This window comes from Muntiacus reevesi, chromosome 14 (assembly GCF_963930625.1).
Source record: "Muntiacus reevesi chromosome 14, mMunRee1.1, whole genome shotgun sequence".
NCBI lineage: Eukaryota > Metazoa > Chordata > Mammalia > Artiodactyla > Cervidae > Muntiacus > Muntiacus reevesi.
In genome coordinates this window covers 54,281,365-54,302,165 of record NC_089262.1, presented here as the reverse complement: position 1 = coordinate 54,302,165, position 20,801 = coordinate 54,281,365, and the positions used below count along the sequence as shown (strand labels likewise).

At 34.5% G+C, this 20,801-nt stretch overlaps 1 protein-coding gene across 10 annotated transcripts in view; it reads left to right on the top strand.

Annotated features, from left to right (window-relative positions):
- Window positions 1–20,801, top strand: part of ADAMTS6 (ADAM metallopeptidase with thrombospondin type 1 motif 6) — a 282,617-nt gene that overhangs the window by 134,981 nt on the left and 126,835 nt on the right. For 9 of the 10 annotated variants that reach the window (XR_010659003.1, XM_065905423.1, XM_065905426.1 and 6 more), the window contains 2 exons: window positions 2,866–3,012; window positions 11,941–12,082. Coding sequence is in view for 9 of the 10 variants with exons in the window: in XM_065905423.1 (XP_065761495.1) it covers window positions 2,866–3,012; window positions 11,941–12,082 (289 nt within the window). In the remaining variant the exon portion in view is untranslated. The remainder of the gene's footprint in view (window positions 1–2,865; window positions 3,013–11,940; window positions 12,083–20,801) is intronic. The other variant, XM_065905424.1, reaches the window with a different exon arrangement.

Sequence of the window (20,801 nt, the reverse complement as noted above, 5' to 3'; positions counted from 1 at the left end):
TGTGTCTCCATTCCTTCCCTGCAAATAGGTTCAACAGTGCCATTTTCTAGATTCCATATATATGCATTAATATACTATATGCGTTTTTCTCTTTCTGACTTACTTTATTTAACAGGCTCTAGGTTCATCCACTTCACTAGAACTTACTCAAAGTCATTCTTTTTTATGGCTAAGAAATAGTCTATTGTGTATGTGTACCACAGCTTCTTTATCCACTCGCTTCTTCTTTTATAGTCAAATTTACATCTTTTTTTCCCCTTCTTCAGCTCAGTGTTTCTGCTGCTCCTTTCCCTCCGAGAATATCATTTCTAATGCATATTTTAATATTTCTTAATTTTTTTTAAAAACATGTTTTTATGTTTAAAAGTATTTCAATTATATAAAATATCTACAACAAAAAATTTAAGTTACAAATACATTTTTAAAATTTCCTGTGATAATAAAAAAATCTTTTTTCTGGATTATATGTTCATTGCATTACAATTATTAACAATTGATTAGAAGAATATATACATATTATTAATTTTAATAAATAGTTAAATATAAAAGTAAAGTTTATGTTAGAAAATATATCTTTACTAGACTTTTTGATTTTAGCCAAAAGACCAAGAAGCAATAGAAGATCTATCTTTAAATGTATAGATTCAATTACTGTATTTACCTCTGTACTGTTAGAATAAGACAGGATTTCAGCACCAAAGAAACAGTTTCTTTGTTTTTTTTCTATAGATGTGAATGTTGAGAAAATTGGATCACATAAGTAGTTGAGATGAAGAGATTTTATTATAGAAATATCACTTAATTCTTTAAACTTCTTTTGAATTATTTGTTAAAACATAACCTTGGGGATCCATCATCAAAATTTTTAACAACCCATCAGCTGTTAATTTGATTATATCATCCTATAAACTTGATGAAACCAAGAAACTACATATGTTACTCAATCACTGAGATCATTCTTCTTCTTAGTGCTGACACTGTTTCTAATTGTCTCTTTCCTTGACACCCATGTTTTTATACCCTGAGGCAATGAACTATTACAAAATTATGGATGAGTGAAAGGTAAATTTTTCTGTTGTAAAGTGGGAGAAATATGATTTCAAAAGAAACTTTACTTTCATAGAAAAGAGTAAGAAATTATGGGATCTTTAAAAAATGATTTTCTTAAGCCATCTATGCCGGCATACACCTATCTTAACATAAGTCAGGGATTTGTATGAGACTGCTGCTAAACAGAAATGATATTTTTAAAGCTGTCATTATTCAAGAAAAATCATAGTAGCATCAACCTTTGTGAGAAATATAGACTATTAAATTTATTGAATTATAAATTTACACTAGGGAACTTTTTAATGTAAATCTATAGCTGTAAATTTATATATGTTTTGACAAAATGTATATCTAATTCAGCAAACAGTATACTCCATCATTATGTTCCTGGAAGAGGATGACTTGAGTGTGTTGATGTCAAACCCAAGACTAGGTATTGATATTCTTGGAAGGTTATTTGGTGGTTTTACTTAGGGCTCTCATATAATTCTCTTCTTTTGCTTAGGTTAGTCCCTACACCTGAATAATTAGTTCCTCCTCCCTCCCCCCACCATATCTGTCTTAATGATAGCTGTTTTATATTATATTTGTGAATTCACCTTCCCATGCATGTCTCGTATCCAATCCCTCTTCTCTATCCCGTGCCCTTATTCAGATCTACATCATTTCTCAACTGGTTATCATCTTTTATCTGTGCTCCCTGGCTCCATTCTCTTTCCACTCCATTGTCTCCACCACAGAATTACTATAATAATTTTTCTAAAATTTGGATCAATTCCATATTATCCTGCTTAGAAATCTTCAGTTGCTCTTACTGACAAATCTTCAAAGTCTGTGCACTTCCAAAAGTGTTGATACTTTCTAACATTTACTAGCTTGAGACTATCTGTTCTCAACTACTTTTCCAAATTTTTCTCCAGCAACTATTCTTATCTGTTTTTTACTTGTGTCACACAAATTACTTATTTCCTTGAACAGATATAATGGTGCACTTACTAGAATGTCACAGTGGACAGAACAAGGATATTTTTCAGTGATTCCACCTAAACTTCTGGCTACTTGTGATGAAAGACTTAAATTTATTCATATGCAATGATCCTTTACAGAAAAATTTTATGATTTATCATTGAGATATGTTTTTAGATCACATTGATAGCACTCAACATGGCTATTGGACACAGGAAAAAGATAACAAAGAAAAGCTTTAAAAAACCAGAGAGGCCATGTTAAAGAAAAGACTATATTCATAATCCTTAAATGTATCAAGATTTTTCAAAAGGTGATTTGAAAGCAAATACACACACAAACATAAATTACATAATATATTGAATTCTCCTTTATACATATTAATAAGAAAAAGAGTTTTTATGTTTGGCCTATAACGTAGAACTCTATGGATCATAACTATCTTTTCATAATTCCATTTTGGATTCAGCATTGTGAAGTAGCTTGAACTCTAGCAGGTTTTAGGTAGGTTCTACTAACAATTTCAACACTTAGTAACTATGATTTTTATGGGTCAATTATATATCCCCTGTCTGTTCAAGGAGAGACTATATCATATGAGATAACATTTGAGAGTATATTATAAATTTAAACAGATATAGAAGCACATTATATCATTGAATTATCCTTAATCTCTTTACATTAATCCTATATTTCCTTAGAGAATCTAGTCTATCTTGATAGAAGCCATATGTTGATAGGGCTAATAAATGATCCAATAAGGAAATAAAACATATTGAGGGTTTGTTTTATTTATTTTTTTCTTATTTTTTCCTTTATGTTTCTTATGTTTCTTCCTTGTCAAAACAGTTTTGGTATGAACCATGATGGAATTGGAAATTCTTGTGGGACAAAAGGTCATGAAGCAGCAAAACTTATGGCAGCTCACATTACTGCAAATACCAATCCCTTTTCCTGGTCTGCCTGCAGTCGAGACTATATCACCAGCTTTCTAGAGTAAGTAATCTCTGGAGAGTGATGATGAATTGCTCCAGAAGTAAGCCATTGATAGAAGCCTCATATGTAGTGCTTCAAACGTTGCATAATGAGTAACTTTTATAGGTCCCAGTGATAATTCAGACTGTTCCCCCAAATACTTTAACATATCATTGTGGCAAATTTTTAATTTTTTGTTCGTACTCAAATAGAACACAGACTAAATTAGGGGGACGCAAACAAATTAAAGAACTGGGGTAAGACTGTAAAAGGGGTTGATGATGTGAGTTAGAAATGTTAAATAAATGGGAAGGAATGTCAGAAAGAATTTAGATTTACATAATTTAGTAATGCATAAACCAAGCCTTAATTGAGTGATTACATATTTCATTTTGTTGGTTAAAAAAAGAACTGAGTTCTGTAGAAATGCCAAAGTATCTAATAGTAACAAACAACAACAACAAAAAACCAAACACCCAGGAAATGAAAATAAGAAAGTGAAAATTTGTCTTTGAAAATATATTAAAGTGACTCATTTTTCTCCAGTTTGAGAACTTTTTTGCTGGTCCTTTAACGTATATTCTAAGTGTCCAGTTATTTAAATTTGAAGACTATAAATTAGCTCAGGTGTAACTATGTTTAGGAAAGCAGATGTTTTTCCATATTTCACCTGCATAGAACTTTAAGATTAGCCTTTGGAAACTTTTAGACTTAGGTCTCACTCTCTAACAGTGTGACCTTGGTCATGTTTGTTACTTAAACTTTCTAATATTCAGTGACTTCATTTGTTGAATAAATTTAGGTAATGATACACATATCATCAAGTTGTCATGTAAATAGTTATGTATAACACTATAATGAGTATATTTATATAAGTTTATATTTATAATTTAATATTATATATAATTTAATATATTATAATAAGTTATATTTATAATTTATATAAGTATATAAAACACTTAATAGACATTCATTATGTGGTATATTAAATAATATCGAGGTTTTAAGCACTGTTGTTCTATCATTACCTTCAGCTGTTTTCTGCCATTTTTTTCTGAGGAGGAGAGATTAAGTATTCTGAAAAAGTTGGTCATACACAAAGTACAGGAGAGCAACAGAAATTCTTTTTAAAAACTGTCTTTGTTTAAAGTTCACTTTAACATGATTATAGTGTAACATTTTAGAAATTCAGAGGGAGACCTGGGTTTGATCCCTGGGTCGGGAAGATCACCTAGGGAAGGGAATGGCTATCCACTCCAGTATTCTTGCCTGGAAAATTCCATGGACAGAGGAGCCTGGCAAACTATGGGTTGCAAAGAGTTGGATACAACTGAGCAACCAACATTATCTTTCTAACACTATGTAGGGTAACATTACTTATTAAGATTTTGGCTCATATCTTCTAAGAACCAGATTATATTCTTAAAATTTATAATTGCATATTTTAAAAGCCCCAGACAAGAGATTTTATTAATAAATTACCAAGAGAAATGCTTTGCTCAATCAAAGATCAAAAGACAAGTGTTTAAAATGGGCTCTTTTGAATTAATGTGATAATGAAATTGAAGGAATTGGAAGTATATTTAGAAGGTAGCTCTTCTGAATAGCTATACTATAACCTAGCAATTTTTAATCTTTGTAATAGATAAATTATAATTCTTGCCTTGTGCCAAAACTGGGTGAAGGACCACAGAAAATTTGTTTGACATCTTTTTGTAGTTTTTTAATACAAAGCACTAGCAGTATCATTTTCTGAGATGTTTTAACAAGATCATATAACCTAAATTTTAAGCACTGTTGAAGATCTACTCTCCCCAGAAATCAAGCCAGATCTGGAATTTCTCCCTTGACTTGGCTCATGTTTTTATAATGGAATCTTAGTGTCTATCTCCAGAAAGACAAACTGTATGAATGCTCAGTATTCCTGTGCATTTTTGAAGACTTTCCTCTGCTTGGTTTTTTTTTTCTTCCCCAAGTACATCATTTCTCTCTCCTCTGTCTTGTTTCTGTTGTACAGCCCATTTGCTAGGAATATCTCTTTATACTAAATACAAGGACTGGTTTTGATCTCTTGCCAGACCCTGTGTAGTTAAAACTGTGTTAAGGCTGTTAAAACTTTCCAAAAGGGAATCCCTAAATTGCTGATAAAATACAGTTAAGAAATCACCACTGGTTTGGTGAGAGATGTAAAATGATTACTAGTTGCAATAAATCATTCCACTGAATTAATTGAAAGAATTAATCCAAAAAGCATTATGTAAGCCTTATTGCCTCTTTGCATTTTCTATGTGTAAGCATAATTAGTGTTGACAGGGTTCTAGTGGGTTTATTATCCTGTATTTTATAAGAATATTTCTGTTGCATCCTCACGGGAATGCTCACAAAGTTAAAGCCATTAGTAAAAGATAGATGTGAAAGACACTGGGTAGGGATTTGGGGAGAAGTTGGCATCTTTTCCCCCTCTCTTTAATAGTAAACTAAACAACTCTGATTGTAATCTGACCAAGCAATAAAGGTTTTTTAAACACAAGGCCCTTTAAAAAGGTCAGTTCACTGGAGCACAAAGATATAATAGTAACTTTCTTGAATTTCTTTGTTCCTCTTTATTAATGCAGGGGACTTAATTGCTTTAACAGCTTTGTGTGATATTTATAAAAATCCAGTGATATTTTGATTAGGGATTGAGGTTACATTTATGTTTTATAGTTGGCTCAAAAAGACTCATAACATTTTATTTTAGTTTCTCTTCTCAAGAAAAAGAAATCTTGAAAGATGAATTGTTTAGGAACTGCAGCCCTGCCAACAGAATGCATACTTTTCTCTACTTAGTGACTATATAGGCCAAAGATGATGGTGGATTTTAACAATAAGCTTTCTATGATTTATAGAGATTCACTATTCACTATGTTCAACTGAAAGCAATTCCATGGCCTTTAAATGCCAATAGAGTAAAAAAGTCTCTCGTGTCATTTTGAAACACTAGGTGCTATTGATCAATCAGGAGATGGTGTTTACCAACTCCCAATATTTTTTTTCAGATTTCTTAAACTCGGTGATTCAATAAGTGGTTCATGAATCGCCCAGAAGCCGTCCTGATTAAATAATAAAGAACCCATTACCGTTAAAATGGACGTGTTATGCCAGCTTCTGATGTTTTCGACGACGGCTTTGCAGGTAGTGTCCTTCCTATCTGCCTGCGGGACTTATTTATTTATTCATTCATTTATTTATTTATTTAGAAACTAGAGAAGATGAACCTGGTATTATGGCTCACATTCATTGCTGTCTATGGGCTAATTTACCAGGCAGTAGAAGGCAGCCAGAGGTAATTGAGGCCAGTTTTTCATACATTTTCCACCACTTAGTGGTAGTACAGAGTAATTTCATATAGTCTTCAAAAATCCTGGGGCCTCTGTGAATCAACTCTTGCTCTATTTAAATTAAAGTCTGTTATATTGTTTGAACTGTCAGAGATCCGTAGCAAAATTTCCTACAGTTCCAAATTAAATATTTTCACAGAAAGGATGGAAGCTGAAAAAAAGAGAAGCAATATTATGGTTGAAGATGAACTAGAAAGAAAGGTAGAGCTGCAAGAGAAGTGATATAAGATGAACAGGACAAGTAAGGCACTTAACAATTCTTCTAGAGCAGTTACTTTTGAAGGTCACTATCAATAGTCTATTAGACAGAAACAACTTTTATAGATGGGACCTCTTTTTTATGTGGAGCCAAAAAAGAGCTTAGCAAAACAAATTTCTCCTCCTTCCATTTATCTGACATTTTTGGGGGACTTCACTCTAACCCATAAATATCTTTGATAAGTCATAATTACATATAGAGAAAAAGAGCATAACTTAGTAAACATGATTAGCATAGTGTTTGCATAATGGAAGCCTCTAGTCCAGTTGTGTTCAAGTATCCCAGTCCTATAGAGGGCAAGAGATAAAGGTCTGACTTAGAGTAATTCATTTTAAAGGTAATGTATTGTTAGTTTTGTGAAGATTGGTAGAGCAATTTATGAAAATGTAGTAGGTAAGACACTTGACTTGCCGTAGATGAGACACCCAATTCATTTTTGCTTAATTTATGTATGTTAGCACAACTTTATAGAAAAAAGTAGGTGTTATATTATCTGTTAACTTTTTGTTGTTGTTGTTAAGAAACTGTTCAGATATAATCAGGGTTATATAGAAAGAATTATTTCTTAGATTGACCCACTGTTATAGGCTGAAAATCTGTACTTTATAGTGTAATTGTTTAACTGAAAAATAAATCTAAAATTGCAGTTATGTTTTCATGTGTTCTGGAAACAAAGCCAAGACACCATATTTTAAATAAGAATCTGTACATTTTAATTGAAGACACAAATCTGGCTCATGTTCCTATTTTCAAGGCTAATTTTTGAACTCTGTAAATAAGACTTCTCTAAATTTAGAAGTAGAATATGTAAAATATGACTTTGCTATCATTCTGTAAGGATTTCTGGAAATGTAAATATACTTTGATTTACTGAGAGATTCACAATCAAGGGAAAAGCATGTTCTCAAACTAATACACATTTTTTGTCTTGTCTTAGAAGCATAAACAAAAGTGGAGTGTATTAGTTCAATAATTACCTATACTGCTGTAGATATTAACCAGGATTAGACTTTTAGTTGTGAAATATGTGCTTCTAGGGAACTAATCATAGTCCTGCTTTTATGGAGTATACAGTTTTGCTCAGGACAAGATATACTTGTCCTGAGCAATAGTAAGTTGTAATAACATCTTATCGGTGGAATGTACAATGTTCTCCATTTCATTTATTAATGAGTGAGGTTTATGTTTTCTGAGTGAAAAAATTCACCTATGACTCTAGGGCACAAGCTCGCTATGTTTAAAAGTGGCATTTTATGAGAAAATTCAAGAAAATTTATATATAATATTACCACTATTAATTTTAAAATAGCATAGCATTAGGTTCAGTATCATAATTATATGATTATATTGATTAATTGGAACCTTAGATTAGTAAAAATTACTCATAGCTTCTTTTTGTTAAAAGGAAACAACTATAAAATATGTGTAATTAACTCATATCTAATATTTTTAAGAAAATCATTTATACCAGAAGACAATACAAAGTGATTTATATCAGCATAATTTGCAATTTCCAGAAATTAGAAATAATTTAAACACTTGTTAATAGAAGTGACATAGTCTTAAATGGAATATTAAAGGACAATATAAATGAATAGCTTACAATTGCACACCTCAACATGGATGTGTCTCACATTCATAGTATTGAGTAGAAGGATAAAGTCATAAAAGAAAACCTGCAGAATGACTCGTTTTATGTAGAATCCAAGACCTGTCAGATTAATAAATTGAGAGATGAATAATTACTGAGAAAACCAAATAAATTATTATTTTAAAAATCAGGCAAAAATAATTATTTTAAAAATCATTAATTGCATCCTCTTCCCTGTAGATTCAGATTTTATACCTTTTATTTATTTGGAGAATGAAAATGTAATATGTGGGCATTAGAAATTTGAATTACACAGAAAAAATCATTAATTCTTTGGGAGACAAAGAGAGTTGTGATTGAGCACTTGGAAATTTTCTAAGGGGGAAAAAAAACAAAGAAGATACATCTTAGAGTTAAATGTACATCTCTCAGGTTTATGTCCTCTATCTTCTTTCTATACCTATATCTGTGATATTTCATAATGGCAGTTGATGGCACAGAGGCATGAAAATATCCAGAATTATTATCTTCTAAGGGCTTCCCTGGTGGCTCAGGGCTAAAGAATTTGCCTGCCCAATGCAAGAGATGCGGGCACGATCCCTGCAATAGATCCCTGGAAGAAGGAAATGGCAACCCACTCTAGTATTCTTGCCTGGAAATCCAATGGACAGAGCAGTCTGGCAGGCTGCAGGGTCTCTTAAGCGTCAGACACAGCTTGAGCCACTAAAGAGTTAATTAATACTTACTGTTTATAGGTTTAACTTACTTGAAAATAACCAAAAAGTAACAGACAGATTTTAGTAACATCATGCAAAAACTGTTTTTGTAGCTTAACCCTCAGTTAAGAATTAAAGTGTGAAGACTATCTTACCCCTCAAATATTTCAATCAAAGTTTTACTGTATGTAATATTTATCATTACTAGAAGGAAAATATGTGGGTACATTTTCTACCCAAAATGTAGAAACAGTTTAAATCAACCTTGCAGATATCACACACTTGCTATCCTAGAGCCAATACTAGTAGGTTAAAACACTTGACTTACAAGCATTGATATTTTGTACAACTATAGCCAAATCCACTTTAAAAGGTTTTTGTTGATGCTGTATTCCTAAATACACGATTATTTAAAGGTCTGTTATTTTTTTCACTTGTATTTCATGTGGTGTTTCTTCTACAAAAAAAAAATATATATATATATTGGGAAGAGAATGACACATGTCTAGATAACTAACTAGATCACATCAATACAAAGCAATTGAAACACAAATCACTTTTGGGGTAGACTTTCTCAGAAAGATTTTCCCACAGGGGACCACAGTACTTGGCATTCTTCATTGTCTGGAGGCTCCTGAAATAGTCATCTGATTTGGTAGTTTTTAAAGAATGCCAACCAGTATTGAAAGTGGAAAGAAAAAGTGAAAGTCACTTAGTTGTGTCCGACTCTTTGTGACCCCATGGACTGTACTGAAATTCTCCAGGTCAGAATACTGGAGTAGCTAGCCTTTCCCTTCTCCAGGGGATCTTTCCAACCCAGAGATCGAGCTGGGGTCTCCTGAAGGCGGATTCTTTACCAACTGAGCTACTAGGAAAGCCCACCAACCATGATTTGTAGACCATTAATACCTGGGAACAAGAACTTTAAATGAAGTAATTATTGTTGTTTCTTCCTAGGTTGAACCAGTTCTGTTAGCTATCAGGAAAGAATTTTTTCCAAGTTTTATTTTTTTCCTCAGGTTATCCTGTTTGTAAACTTTTGGGGGGTCCACATACTTCTTCCTCTTAAGTTTTTAGGTTAATTTTAGGTACTAAAAATAATTATGTGTACTAATTTTTAATGGATTTTGAGTTGGTGCCAACTCAAATTAAGTGAATATATCTTATACTTTCTTTGTTATGCTATTGGCAAATGTTTAATATCTGTAGGATCCTGTACTTAGTATGTCAGTGTTTAAAAGTTTTCCATTAATTTTGTAGAACTTAGCTTGATATTTTTATTACATATTTAGCTCCTTTCAGAGAGACTTTTATAATTTGGCTGTAGATAGAGATGAAATTTATAATTTAGGAAGAAAATTAGGAAATAAAACTACTAATGGAATTATCTAATAAATTCTTCTTTTGTTATACTTTCACATTGACCTCTTTATCACTAACCTTAATATAAATTTCGAATTTACTAGTAGAATTTTATTTGGCTAAAATTTGTATACCTATGTGAAGCTATTTTATATAATAAAAAGAACTTACTATTTTTAAAATTCATCTGGAAATGGTCTTTCTTAGTATATGTCAATTTCTAAAAGCATTGTGAACAGAAAATAAAAAACATTCTGTCATGAAATATGGATAGCTGGCTGAAAAAATTTCTCTATTAGCTAGACACCTAGAGCAGTGACAAATGAAATGATTATAATAGCCAATAATAACATCCATCTACTCAGTACTACATTTATTATTCCACCTAAATGTCATTATTTTTAAAAAATTAATTAAAAAAGCAAAACAATTAAAAAATTAATCAAGAGGCATAAATTAAAGAAAAAGGGGTCTTTGAATCTATCACCTTATGAATAGCATGGTTCAGTTTTTGAAAGGTATTTATTTGCTTCTAGGCAAATATATATTAGTATATAACATTTACTTTCACATTACAAGAATGTAAAATTTGAAGTGAATATGAAATTTATTTTTAGACATTTTTTTTCTTGCTTACCTATAAATGAAAATTTGTACTGTCCTAAATAATAGTTGAGGAACTTCTACTTGTGAAATTATTTTCCTTTGGCAAAGTGGATGGAAAAGATTTGGAAAAAAAAACACAAGTGCTGGCACAATTGACAGGAATGTTGGAAAAAATTTTTAAATGTTGGCATAGGAATTCTTTAAAAATTCTAACTTACTCACATGTGAAATGAAAGTAAAAAAGCATCTGTCCTATTTTATGCACACTGACTAAATAAAAAGAACAATTATATTTAGCAAAGTATAAAGCTCCTTAAACTAAGATATTCTGTCTGACTTTTGGCGATCTTTATGTTATTTGTTCCACTGAATTAAATATTATGTTTGAATGAAGCATACTTTGAAAAGCAGAAATTATAGAGAGGAGAACATTCTCTTTTCCAATTCTGATGGTCCTAGATGAAATATGAAATTTTTGAGAGACTAAACACTTTTAATATACTTGAGAAGAGAATTTGGATCTTGGCCTCATCTGTCATTCAGCCCATTTGTTATTGAAATATTTCAAGAACCTTTGGACATGTTTTACCACACCATCTATTTGTTCTACCCAAGGTAGAAGTATATAGATTAGGTCTTTAAGGATCACAACCAGTTTTTTTCCCATATTTTGTTTTTGATTCCACTACCAGATATGGTTATGTTTTCACTGAAAACAAACAGGAAACTTAGAGCAGAATGAAATTGTTTTGATTCCTCCAGAAATTAGTTTAAATCAGTTTTTAAAGGCCAACCTGACATTTTTAAATTATTTTATAAGATGCTTTTGTTGTGTCTTAGTTCTGGAAAAAACTATTGGAGCTCTTATTCAAGTTTTAGTAAAGTTATTCTATTTTGCCATGATTATATATTGATAGAACATATTGTTTTTCATGCGTCAATTATTAAAATAAAGAATTCAATACATGGTTTCATGACTGAGATTGAAATAGTCCACAGTGTACCTAATCTCCTTTGATCCTTTATGTTGAACAGTTCAGGCCGTGGTACTTGCCTTGATAATGAGCCTCCCAAGCGTGACTTTCTTTATCCAGCTGTGGCTCCAGGTCAGGTGTATGATGCCGATGAACAATGCCGTTTCCAGTATGGAGTAACATCTCGCCAATGTAAATATGGGGTAAGAAGTCTTAATCCTTCTGTTTAGTCATTTATATGTTTTTTTTTCATGACACAATTGCTAAGATGGAATTTTGACGAATGTAATTTCTCTGGTATCAGTATTAACACAAGTATGGCCTTTGACATTGCTCCTTTTCTGAAATCATTTGTATAATATTTATTCTAAATGTTTGAATAATCCTTTAATTAAATAAATTTTAAATGTCTTGGGAGGGATGCAGACAGACTTTAAAAATTGTCCAGTGTATTTCTTTTTTAAGTTCTTAGTTTATAATGCCAACTTTTGTCTTTAAAATGTTATGATTTTGAAACCTCCCCCACTTCCCACCTTTTCTGGTACTGTAATAACTGGGTTAAGGGCATTTTCACTTTGACTCAGAGTTTTTAACTTATACTTTTAGTATTAAGTCATTGCAAGTTGCCCACATTCTAACATAGTAACTGAGTGGGGACAAAATGACGTTAGGCTAAATAGAGAAATAAGGAAAATTGCTATGGGAAAATAATGGAGGTATCATGGTTTACTCTTCTTGTCTGTCTAAAAAAGGATCTACCACAGAAGATGTTAAAAAATAATTCTTTTTAAATTTTCGTAGAGAAAGATTTCAGTGTCTAATATAGGGACACGTTCATAGTAGATACACAATGTAAACATGTTGAATGAATGTATAGGATTTTTAAATGATGAATTGTAGCTCAAAAAATTTTGAAAGTAAGTTGAAAGGCTTTCTCCCAATTTTTTGTAAACAGTGTGTTTAAAATCCCTTTTAAGAAAATAATAATGATAAAAGGTAGTTAAGACTAAATGATACACACTTTGTACTCTACCAGTTATTCTTCTTGGGTGCAGTACAAAGGAAAGTGATTTTTTAAATATTCTTTGAGGAACAAGTATATTATTATTCCTAGGAAGCTTTGGCAGCACATTTTGTGCATTAGATTTAAAGATTGTGTGCAACTATCTAAAGATATAGAGCCTTAGGTAAAACTTTGTCTCTCTATAAAGAATCTTTACTTCTATTCTTGTTTCCGTATGGTTTTAGTTACTTTTTTCCCTTGGTTGCTTTTTCCCTCAGAAAAAGCCAAACTTTAATCACAATCTTTGTATATACTTGTAGCTTCAGCTCAGTTCAGTTCAGTCGCTCAGTTGTGTCCGTCTCTTTGCGACCCCATGAATCGCAGCATGCCAGGCCTCCCTGTCCATCACAAACTCCCGGAGTTTACTCAAACTCATGCCCATCGAGTCGGTGATGCCATCCAGCCATCTCATCCTCTGTCGTCCCCTTCTCCTCCTGCCCCCATCCCTCCCATCATCAGGGTCTTTTCCAATGAGTTAACTCTTCACATGAGGTGACCAAAGTATTAGGGTTTCAGCTTCAGGATGAGGTGGCCAAAGTATTGGAGTATCACCTGCAAAATCAGTCCTACCAATGAACACCCAGGACTCATCTCCTCTAGGATGGACTGGTTGGGTCTCCTTGAAGTCCAAGAAACTCTCAAGAGTCTTCTCCAACACCACAGTTCAAAAGCATCAATTCTTTAGCGCTCACCTTTCTTTATAGTCCAACTCTCACATCCATACATGACTGCTGGCAAAACCATAGCCTAGACTAGATGGACCTTTGTTGGCAAAGTAATGTCTCTGCTTTTTAATATGCTTTCTAGGTTGCTCATAACTTTTCTTTGAAGGAGTAAGCTTTTAATTTAATGGCTGCAGTCACCACCTGCAGTGACTGTTTCCCCATCTATTTGCCATGAAGTGATGGGAAGAGATGCCATGATCTTCATTTTCTGAATGTTGAGATTTAAGCCAACTTTTTCACTCTCTTCTTTCACTTTCACCAAGAGGCTTTTTAGATCCTCTTCACTTTCTGCCATAAGGGTGGTGTCATCTGCATACCTGATGTTGTTGATACTTCTCCTGGCAATCTTGATTCCAGCTTGTGCTTCATCCAGCCCAGTGTTTCTCTTGATCTACTCTACATATAAGTTAAATAAGTAGGGTGACAATATATAGCCTCGTATATTGTGACAGATGTAGCATCATCAACAGATGCAGCATCACTTTTAGTATTTGCAATAGCTCAACTGGAATTCCATCATCTCCACTAGCTTTGTTTGTAGTGATGCTTCCTAAGGCCCACTTGACTTCACATTCCAGGATTTCTGGCTCTACGTGAGTGATCACTCCATCGTGATTATCTGGGCCGTGAAGATCTTTTTTGTACAGTTCTGTGTATTCTTGCCACCTCTTCTTAATATCTTCTGCTTCTGTTAGGTCCATACCATGTCTGTCCTTTATTGAGCCCATCTTAACATGAAATGTCCCCTTGGTATCTCTAATTTTCTTTTTTCTTTTTTCTAGTTTTCTTGAAGAGATCTCTAGTCTTTCCCATTCTGTTGTTTTTCTCTATTTCTTTGCACTGATCACTGAGGAAGGCTTTCTTATCTCTCCTTGCTATTCTTTAGAACTCTACATTCAAATGGGAATATGTTTCCACTTCTCCTTTGCTTTTTACTTCTCTTCTTTTCACAGCTATTTGTGAGCCCTCCTCAGACAGCCATTTTGCTTTCTTGCATTTCTTTTTTTTAGGGATGATTTTGATTCCTGTCTCCTGTACTATGTCATGAACCTCCGTCCATAGTTCATCAGGCACTCTATCAGATCTAGTCCCTTAAATCTATTTCTTACTTCTACTGTATAATCATAAGGGATTTAATTTAGGTCACCCTGAATGGTCTAGTGGTTTTCCCCACTTTCTTCAATTTCAGTCTGAATTTGGCAATAAGGACTTCATGATCTGATCCACAGTCAGCTCCCAGTCTTGTTTTTGCTGACTGTATAGAGCTTCTCCACCTTTGGCTACAGAGAATATAATCAACCTGACTTCGGTGTTGACCATCTGGTGATGTCCATATGTAGAGTCTTCTCTTGTGTTGTTGGAATAGGGTGTTTGCTATGACCAATGTGTTCCCCTGGGAGAACCCTATTAGCCTTTGCCCTGCTTCATTCTGTACTCCAAGGCCAAATTTGCCTGTTACTCCAGGTGTTTCTCGACTTCCTACTTTTGCATTCCAGTCCCCTGTAATGAAAAGGACATCTTTTTGGGGTGTTCATTCCAGAAGGTCTTGTAGGTCTTCATAGAACCATTCAACTTCAGCTACTTCAGCAGTACTGGTCAGGGCATAGACTTGGATTACTGTGATATTGAATGGTTTGCAAACTTGGAAACGAACAGATATCATTCTGTCGTTTTTGAGATTGCATCCAAGTATTGCAATTCATGCTCTTTTGTTGACCATGATGGCTACTCCATTCCTTCTAAGGGATTCCTGCCCACAGTAGTAGATATAATGGTCATCTGAGTGAAATTTACTCAATCCAGTCCATTTTAGTTCGCTGATTCCTAGAATGTCAATGTTCACTCTTGCCATCTCCTGTTTGACTACTTCCAATTTGCCTTGATTCATGGAACTAAAAGTCCAGGTTCCTAAGCAGTAGTGCTCTTTACAGCATCGGACCTTGCTTCCATCACCAGTCACATCCACAGCTGGGTGTTGTTTTTGCTTGGCTCTGTCTCTTCATTCTTTCTGGAGTTATTTCTCCGCTGATCTGCAGTACCATATTGGGCACCTACAGGCCTGGAGAGTTCATATTTCAGTGTCCTATCTTTTGCCTTTTCATACTGTTCATGGGGTTCTCAAAGCAAGAATGCTGAAGTGGTTTGCCATTCCTTTCTCCAGTGGACCACATTTTGTCAGAACTCTCCAACATGACCCTACATGACAAGGCTCATAGTTTCATCGAGTTAGACAAGGCTGTGGTCCATGTGATTAGATTTGTTAGTTTTCTGTGATTGTGGTTTTCAGTCTCTCTGCCCTCTGATAGAGAAGGATAAGAGGTTTATGGAAGCTTCCTAATGGGAGAGACTGACTTAGGGGGAAACTGGGTCTTGTTCTCATGGGTGGGGCCATGCTTAGTAAATCTTTAACCCAATTTTCTGTTGATGGGTGGAGCTGAGTCAATAGAAAGGATAGTCTCTTCAATAAAAGACTCTGGAAAAACTGGACAACCACATTCAGAAGAATAAAACTGGACCTTAGCTTACACCATATTGCAAAAATTAACACAAAGTGGATTAAAGACTGAAATGTAAGACTGGAAACTATAAAACTCCTAGAAGAAAATATAGTAGAAAAGCTTCTTGATCTTGGTCTTGGCAGTGGTTTCTTGATATGAAAAACAGGCAACAAAAGTAACTATAGATGAGTGTGATTACATCAAAATAGAAAGCTCTGCACAGCAAATCAGTCAACAAAACGAAAAGCCAGTTTATGGAATTTGCAGAAATTATTTGCAAACCATATATCTGATAAAGGGATAATGTCCATAGTATATAAGGAACTCTTGCAGTTTTAGCAAAAAAAGCAAATAATCCAATTTAAAAATGGGCAAAGAACTTAATAGACATTTCTCAAAAGAAGACATACAAATGAACAATTATATGAAAAGGTATAAACCTCACTAATCATCAGGAAAATGCAAATCGAAACAGTAATGAGATAACACCTTACACCTGTTAGGATGGTTATTATTTAAAAACTGATAATTAGTGTTCACAAAAATGTGGGAAAAAGAGAATTCTTACACACAGTTGGTGAAAATGTAAATTTGTGCAGCCACTGTGGAAAACAATATGGAACTTTCTCAAAAAATTAAAAATAAAACTGCCATATGATCTAGGAATCCTACTCCTGGGTATATATCCAGAGGTACTGAAATCAGGATCTTCAAGAAGGTATGTACTGTCATATTTATTGCAACATTATTCAAAATAGCTCAGACGTGGAAGCAACATAAATGTTCATTGACCACCAAGAGATTTTACTCAGCCACTTTTTTACAGTGAACATCAGCTAACTTGTTCTCGAAGACTTCAAAAAGCTAAAGAGTATGACAAGCATACTTTTCATTTACCTTTCACCTGGTAGACATTCAATACATATTTCCCTTTCCTCTATGAATATCTGCGTCATCCATGATACCATCCTATATAACTAGTATGCTAGTAGTGTTTTAGGACAGTCTGAGTCATCTGTACTTTGGGGAGTATGTTAACATACTCTAAGGGTCACATTTTGACTAAATTTCATCCTTCAATCTCAGCTCACATGCAGTTTCTCTGCAAGCTGGCCTTCAGTCTGATCCATCTATATGAAAAGTCTTTTCCCAGTTACTTACATTTATGCTCCCAGTTAAAGCATAAAGGAAATTATGCTTTTCATTTCCTTCACAGCACTTACTAGTCCATATTCATTTTACTTATTTGATTACTTGTTAGCTAGTTAAATGTGATCTTCTAAGTAAGGCCTGCCCTAACAACCTTATCTGAAACTGCACACACACACATACATACACAAACACACTTCATGTAATTTTTCCTGACTTTTTTTTTCTTCCTTATTATTTGTTACTGATACTTTCTAACATACTGTATATTTTGTTCATTTTGCTGCTGCCTGCCTATTTGCTCATGGCTGTTTATAAAGTGAATTGCACAGTGTCTGCCTCATAATAGGAACTCGGAAAATATTTGGTGGATAAATGTGTGAGAGTATGGAATGAAGCAGGGCAAAGGCTAATAGGGTTCTGCCAAGAGAACACACTGGTCATAGCAAACACCCTCTTCCAACAACACAAGAGAAGACTCTACACATGGACATCACCAGATGGTCAACACTGAAATCAGACTGATTATATTCTTTGCAGCCAAAGATGGAAAAGCTCTATACAGTCAACAAAAACAAGACTGGGAGCTGACTGTGGATCAGATCATGAACTCCTTATTGCCAAATTCAGACTGAAATTGAAGAAAGTGGGGAAGACCACTAGACCATTCAGGTATGACCTAAACCAAATCCCTTATGACTAGACAGTGGAAGTGAGAAATAGATTTAAGGGACTAGATCTGATAGACAGAGTGCCTGATGAACTATGGACGGAGGTTCATAACATTGTACAGGAGACAGGGATCAAGACCATCCCCATGGAAAAGAAATGCGAAAAGGCAAAACGGCTATTTGAGGAGGCCTTACAAATAGCTGTGAAAAGGAGAGAAGCAAAAAGCAAAGGAGAAGTGGAAACATATTCCCATTTGAATGCAGAGTTCTAAAGAATAGCAAGGAGAGATAAGAAAGCCTTCCTCAGTGATCAGTGCAAAGAAATAGAGAAAAACAACAGAATGGGAAAGACTAGAGATCTCTTCAAGAAAATTAGAGATACCAAGGGAACATTTCATGCGAAGATGGGTTTGGTAAAGGACAGAAATGGTATGGACCTAACAGAAGCAGAAGATATTAAGAAGAGGTGGCAAGAATACACAGAAGAACTGACAAAAAAGATCTTCACGACCCAGATAATCACGATGGTGTGATCACTCACCTAGAGTCAGAAATCCTGGAATGTGAAGTCAAGTGGGCCTTAGAAAGCATCACTATGAACAAAGCTAGTGGAGGTGATGGAATACAATTGAGCTACTTCAAATCCTGAAAGATGATGCTGTGAAAGTGCTGCACTCAATATGCCAGCAAATTTGGAACACTCAGCAGTGGCCACAGGACTGGAAAAGGTCAGTTTTCATTCCAATGCCAAAGAAAGGCAATGCCACAGAATGCTCAAACTACTGTACAATTGCACTCATCTCACACGCTAGTAAAGTGATGTTCAAAATTCTCTAAGCCAGGCTTCAGCAATAAGTGCACTGTGAACTTCCAGATGTTCAAGCTGGATTTAGAAAAGGCAGAGGAACCAGAGATCAAATTACCAACATCCGCTGGATCATCGAAAAAGCAAGAGAGTTCCAGAAAAACATCGATTTCTTCTTTGTTCACTGTGCCAAAGCCTTTGACTGTATGGATCACAATAAACTGTGGAAAATTCTGAAAGAGATGGGAATACCAGACCACCTGACCTGCCTCTCGAGAAACCTATATTCAGGTCAGGAAGCAACAGTTAGAACTGGACATAGAACAACAGGATGGTTCCAAATAAGAAAAGGAGTACGTCAAGGCTATATATTGTCACCCTGCTTATTTAACTTATATGCAGAGTACATCATGAGAAACGCTGGGCTGGAAGAAGCACAAGCTGGAATCAAGATTGCCGGGAGAAATATCAATAACCCCAGATATGCAGACGACACCACACTTATGGCAGAAAGTGAAGAGGATCTAAAAAGCCTCTTTGTGAAAGTGAAAGAGGAGAGTGAAAAAGTTGGCTCTAAGCTCATCATTCATAAAACTAAGATCATGGTATCTGGACCCATCACTTCATGGGAAATAGATGGAGAAACTGTGGAAACAGTGTCAGACTTTATTTTTGGGGGCTCCAAAATCACTGCAGATGGTGATTGCAGCCATGAAATTAAAAGACGCTTACTCCCTGGAAGGAAAGTTATGACCAACCTAGACAGCATATTAAAAAGCAGAGATGTTACTTTGCCAACAAAGGTCCGTCTAGTCAAGGCTATGGTCTTTCCAGTGGTCACGTACGGATGTGAGAGTTGGACCATGAAGAAAGCTGAGCGCCGAAAAATTGATGCTTTTGAACTGTGGTGTTGGAGAAGACTCTTGAGAGTTTCTTGGACTTCAAGGAGATCCAACCAGTCCATCCTAAAGGAGATCAGTTTTGGATGTTCATTGGAAGGACTGATGTTGAAGCTTAAACTGCAGTACTTTGGCCACCTGATGCGAAGAGCTGACTCATTTGAAAAGACCCTGGTGCTGGGAGAGATTGGGGGCAGGAGGAGAAGGGGACGACAGAGGATGAGATGGTTGGATGGCTTCACCGACTCGATGGGTGTGAGTTTGAGTAAACTCCGGGAGTTGGTGATGAACAGGGAGGCCTGGCATGCTGTGATTCATGGGGTTGCAAAGAGTCGGACATGATTGAGCAGCTGAACTGGATTGAAATGAAATTAGTGAAAATTTTCTGGTAAGGAGATAGAGGAGAGAAGACTCTTGTGAAGACCCTGAGACTGTGTATTTGAAGAGCTGAGAAGGCCAGTGTGACTGACTCTCTTAAAGCAGCCGTCATGTACATGAGGCAAGAAAAGAGTAGGATCCAAATTAAACTTCCAGCCTTTGTTCAAAATTCTAGGTTTTTATCTTAATAGCAATAGAAAACAAAAGATTTTAATGAATGAGACCAGGAGAACTTATTGAGAACTTATTGATGAACAGAGGATCACAAAATTTCGAAGACACATTATCTTAGAAAGTAAATATAATCTTATATAGGACAGTATAAATTATTTTTATCAACATATTATTAATGTATTTATATTTTTAATTATTAATTTTAATTGGAGGCTAATTAATTTACAGTATTGTAGTAAATAATATCTTTAAGAAGCCTTCCATCAATCTGTGTCTGCCTGAAGTATAGCTCTTTGCAGTAAGGGTAACCTGCTAGAGATAAGATATTTGAGTTATTTAATCAAGGTATTATCTCCATGGAGTGTACTTAAGACTGACTTATTTTGTCTCTTAGACTCACTTTTTAATATTTTCATGCTCACTCTCTTTTGTTTATTATTTTATCACTATGAGTTAGCTAAGGTTCAAGTAATTTTTACTTTCTCATTGAGAATCATTTCACGAAAAATACTTTTTATTAGTCTTTTTTGGTTACTTTTGACTACCTCCATAATTTTTTT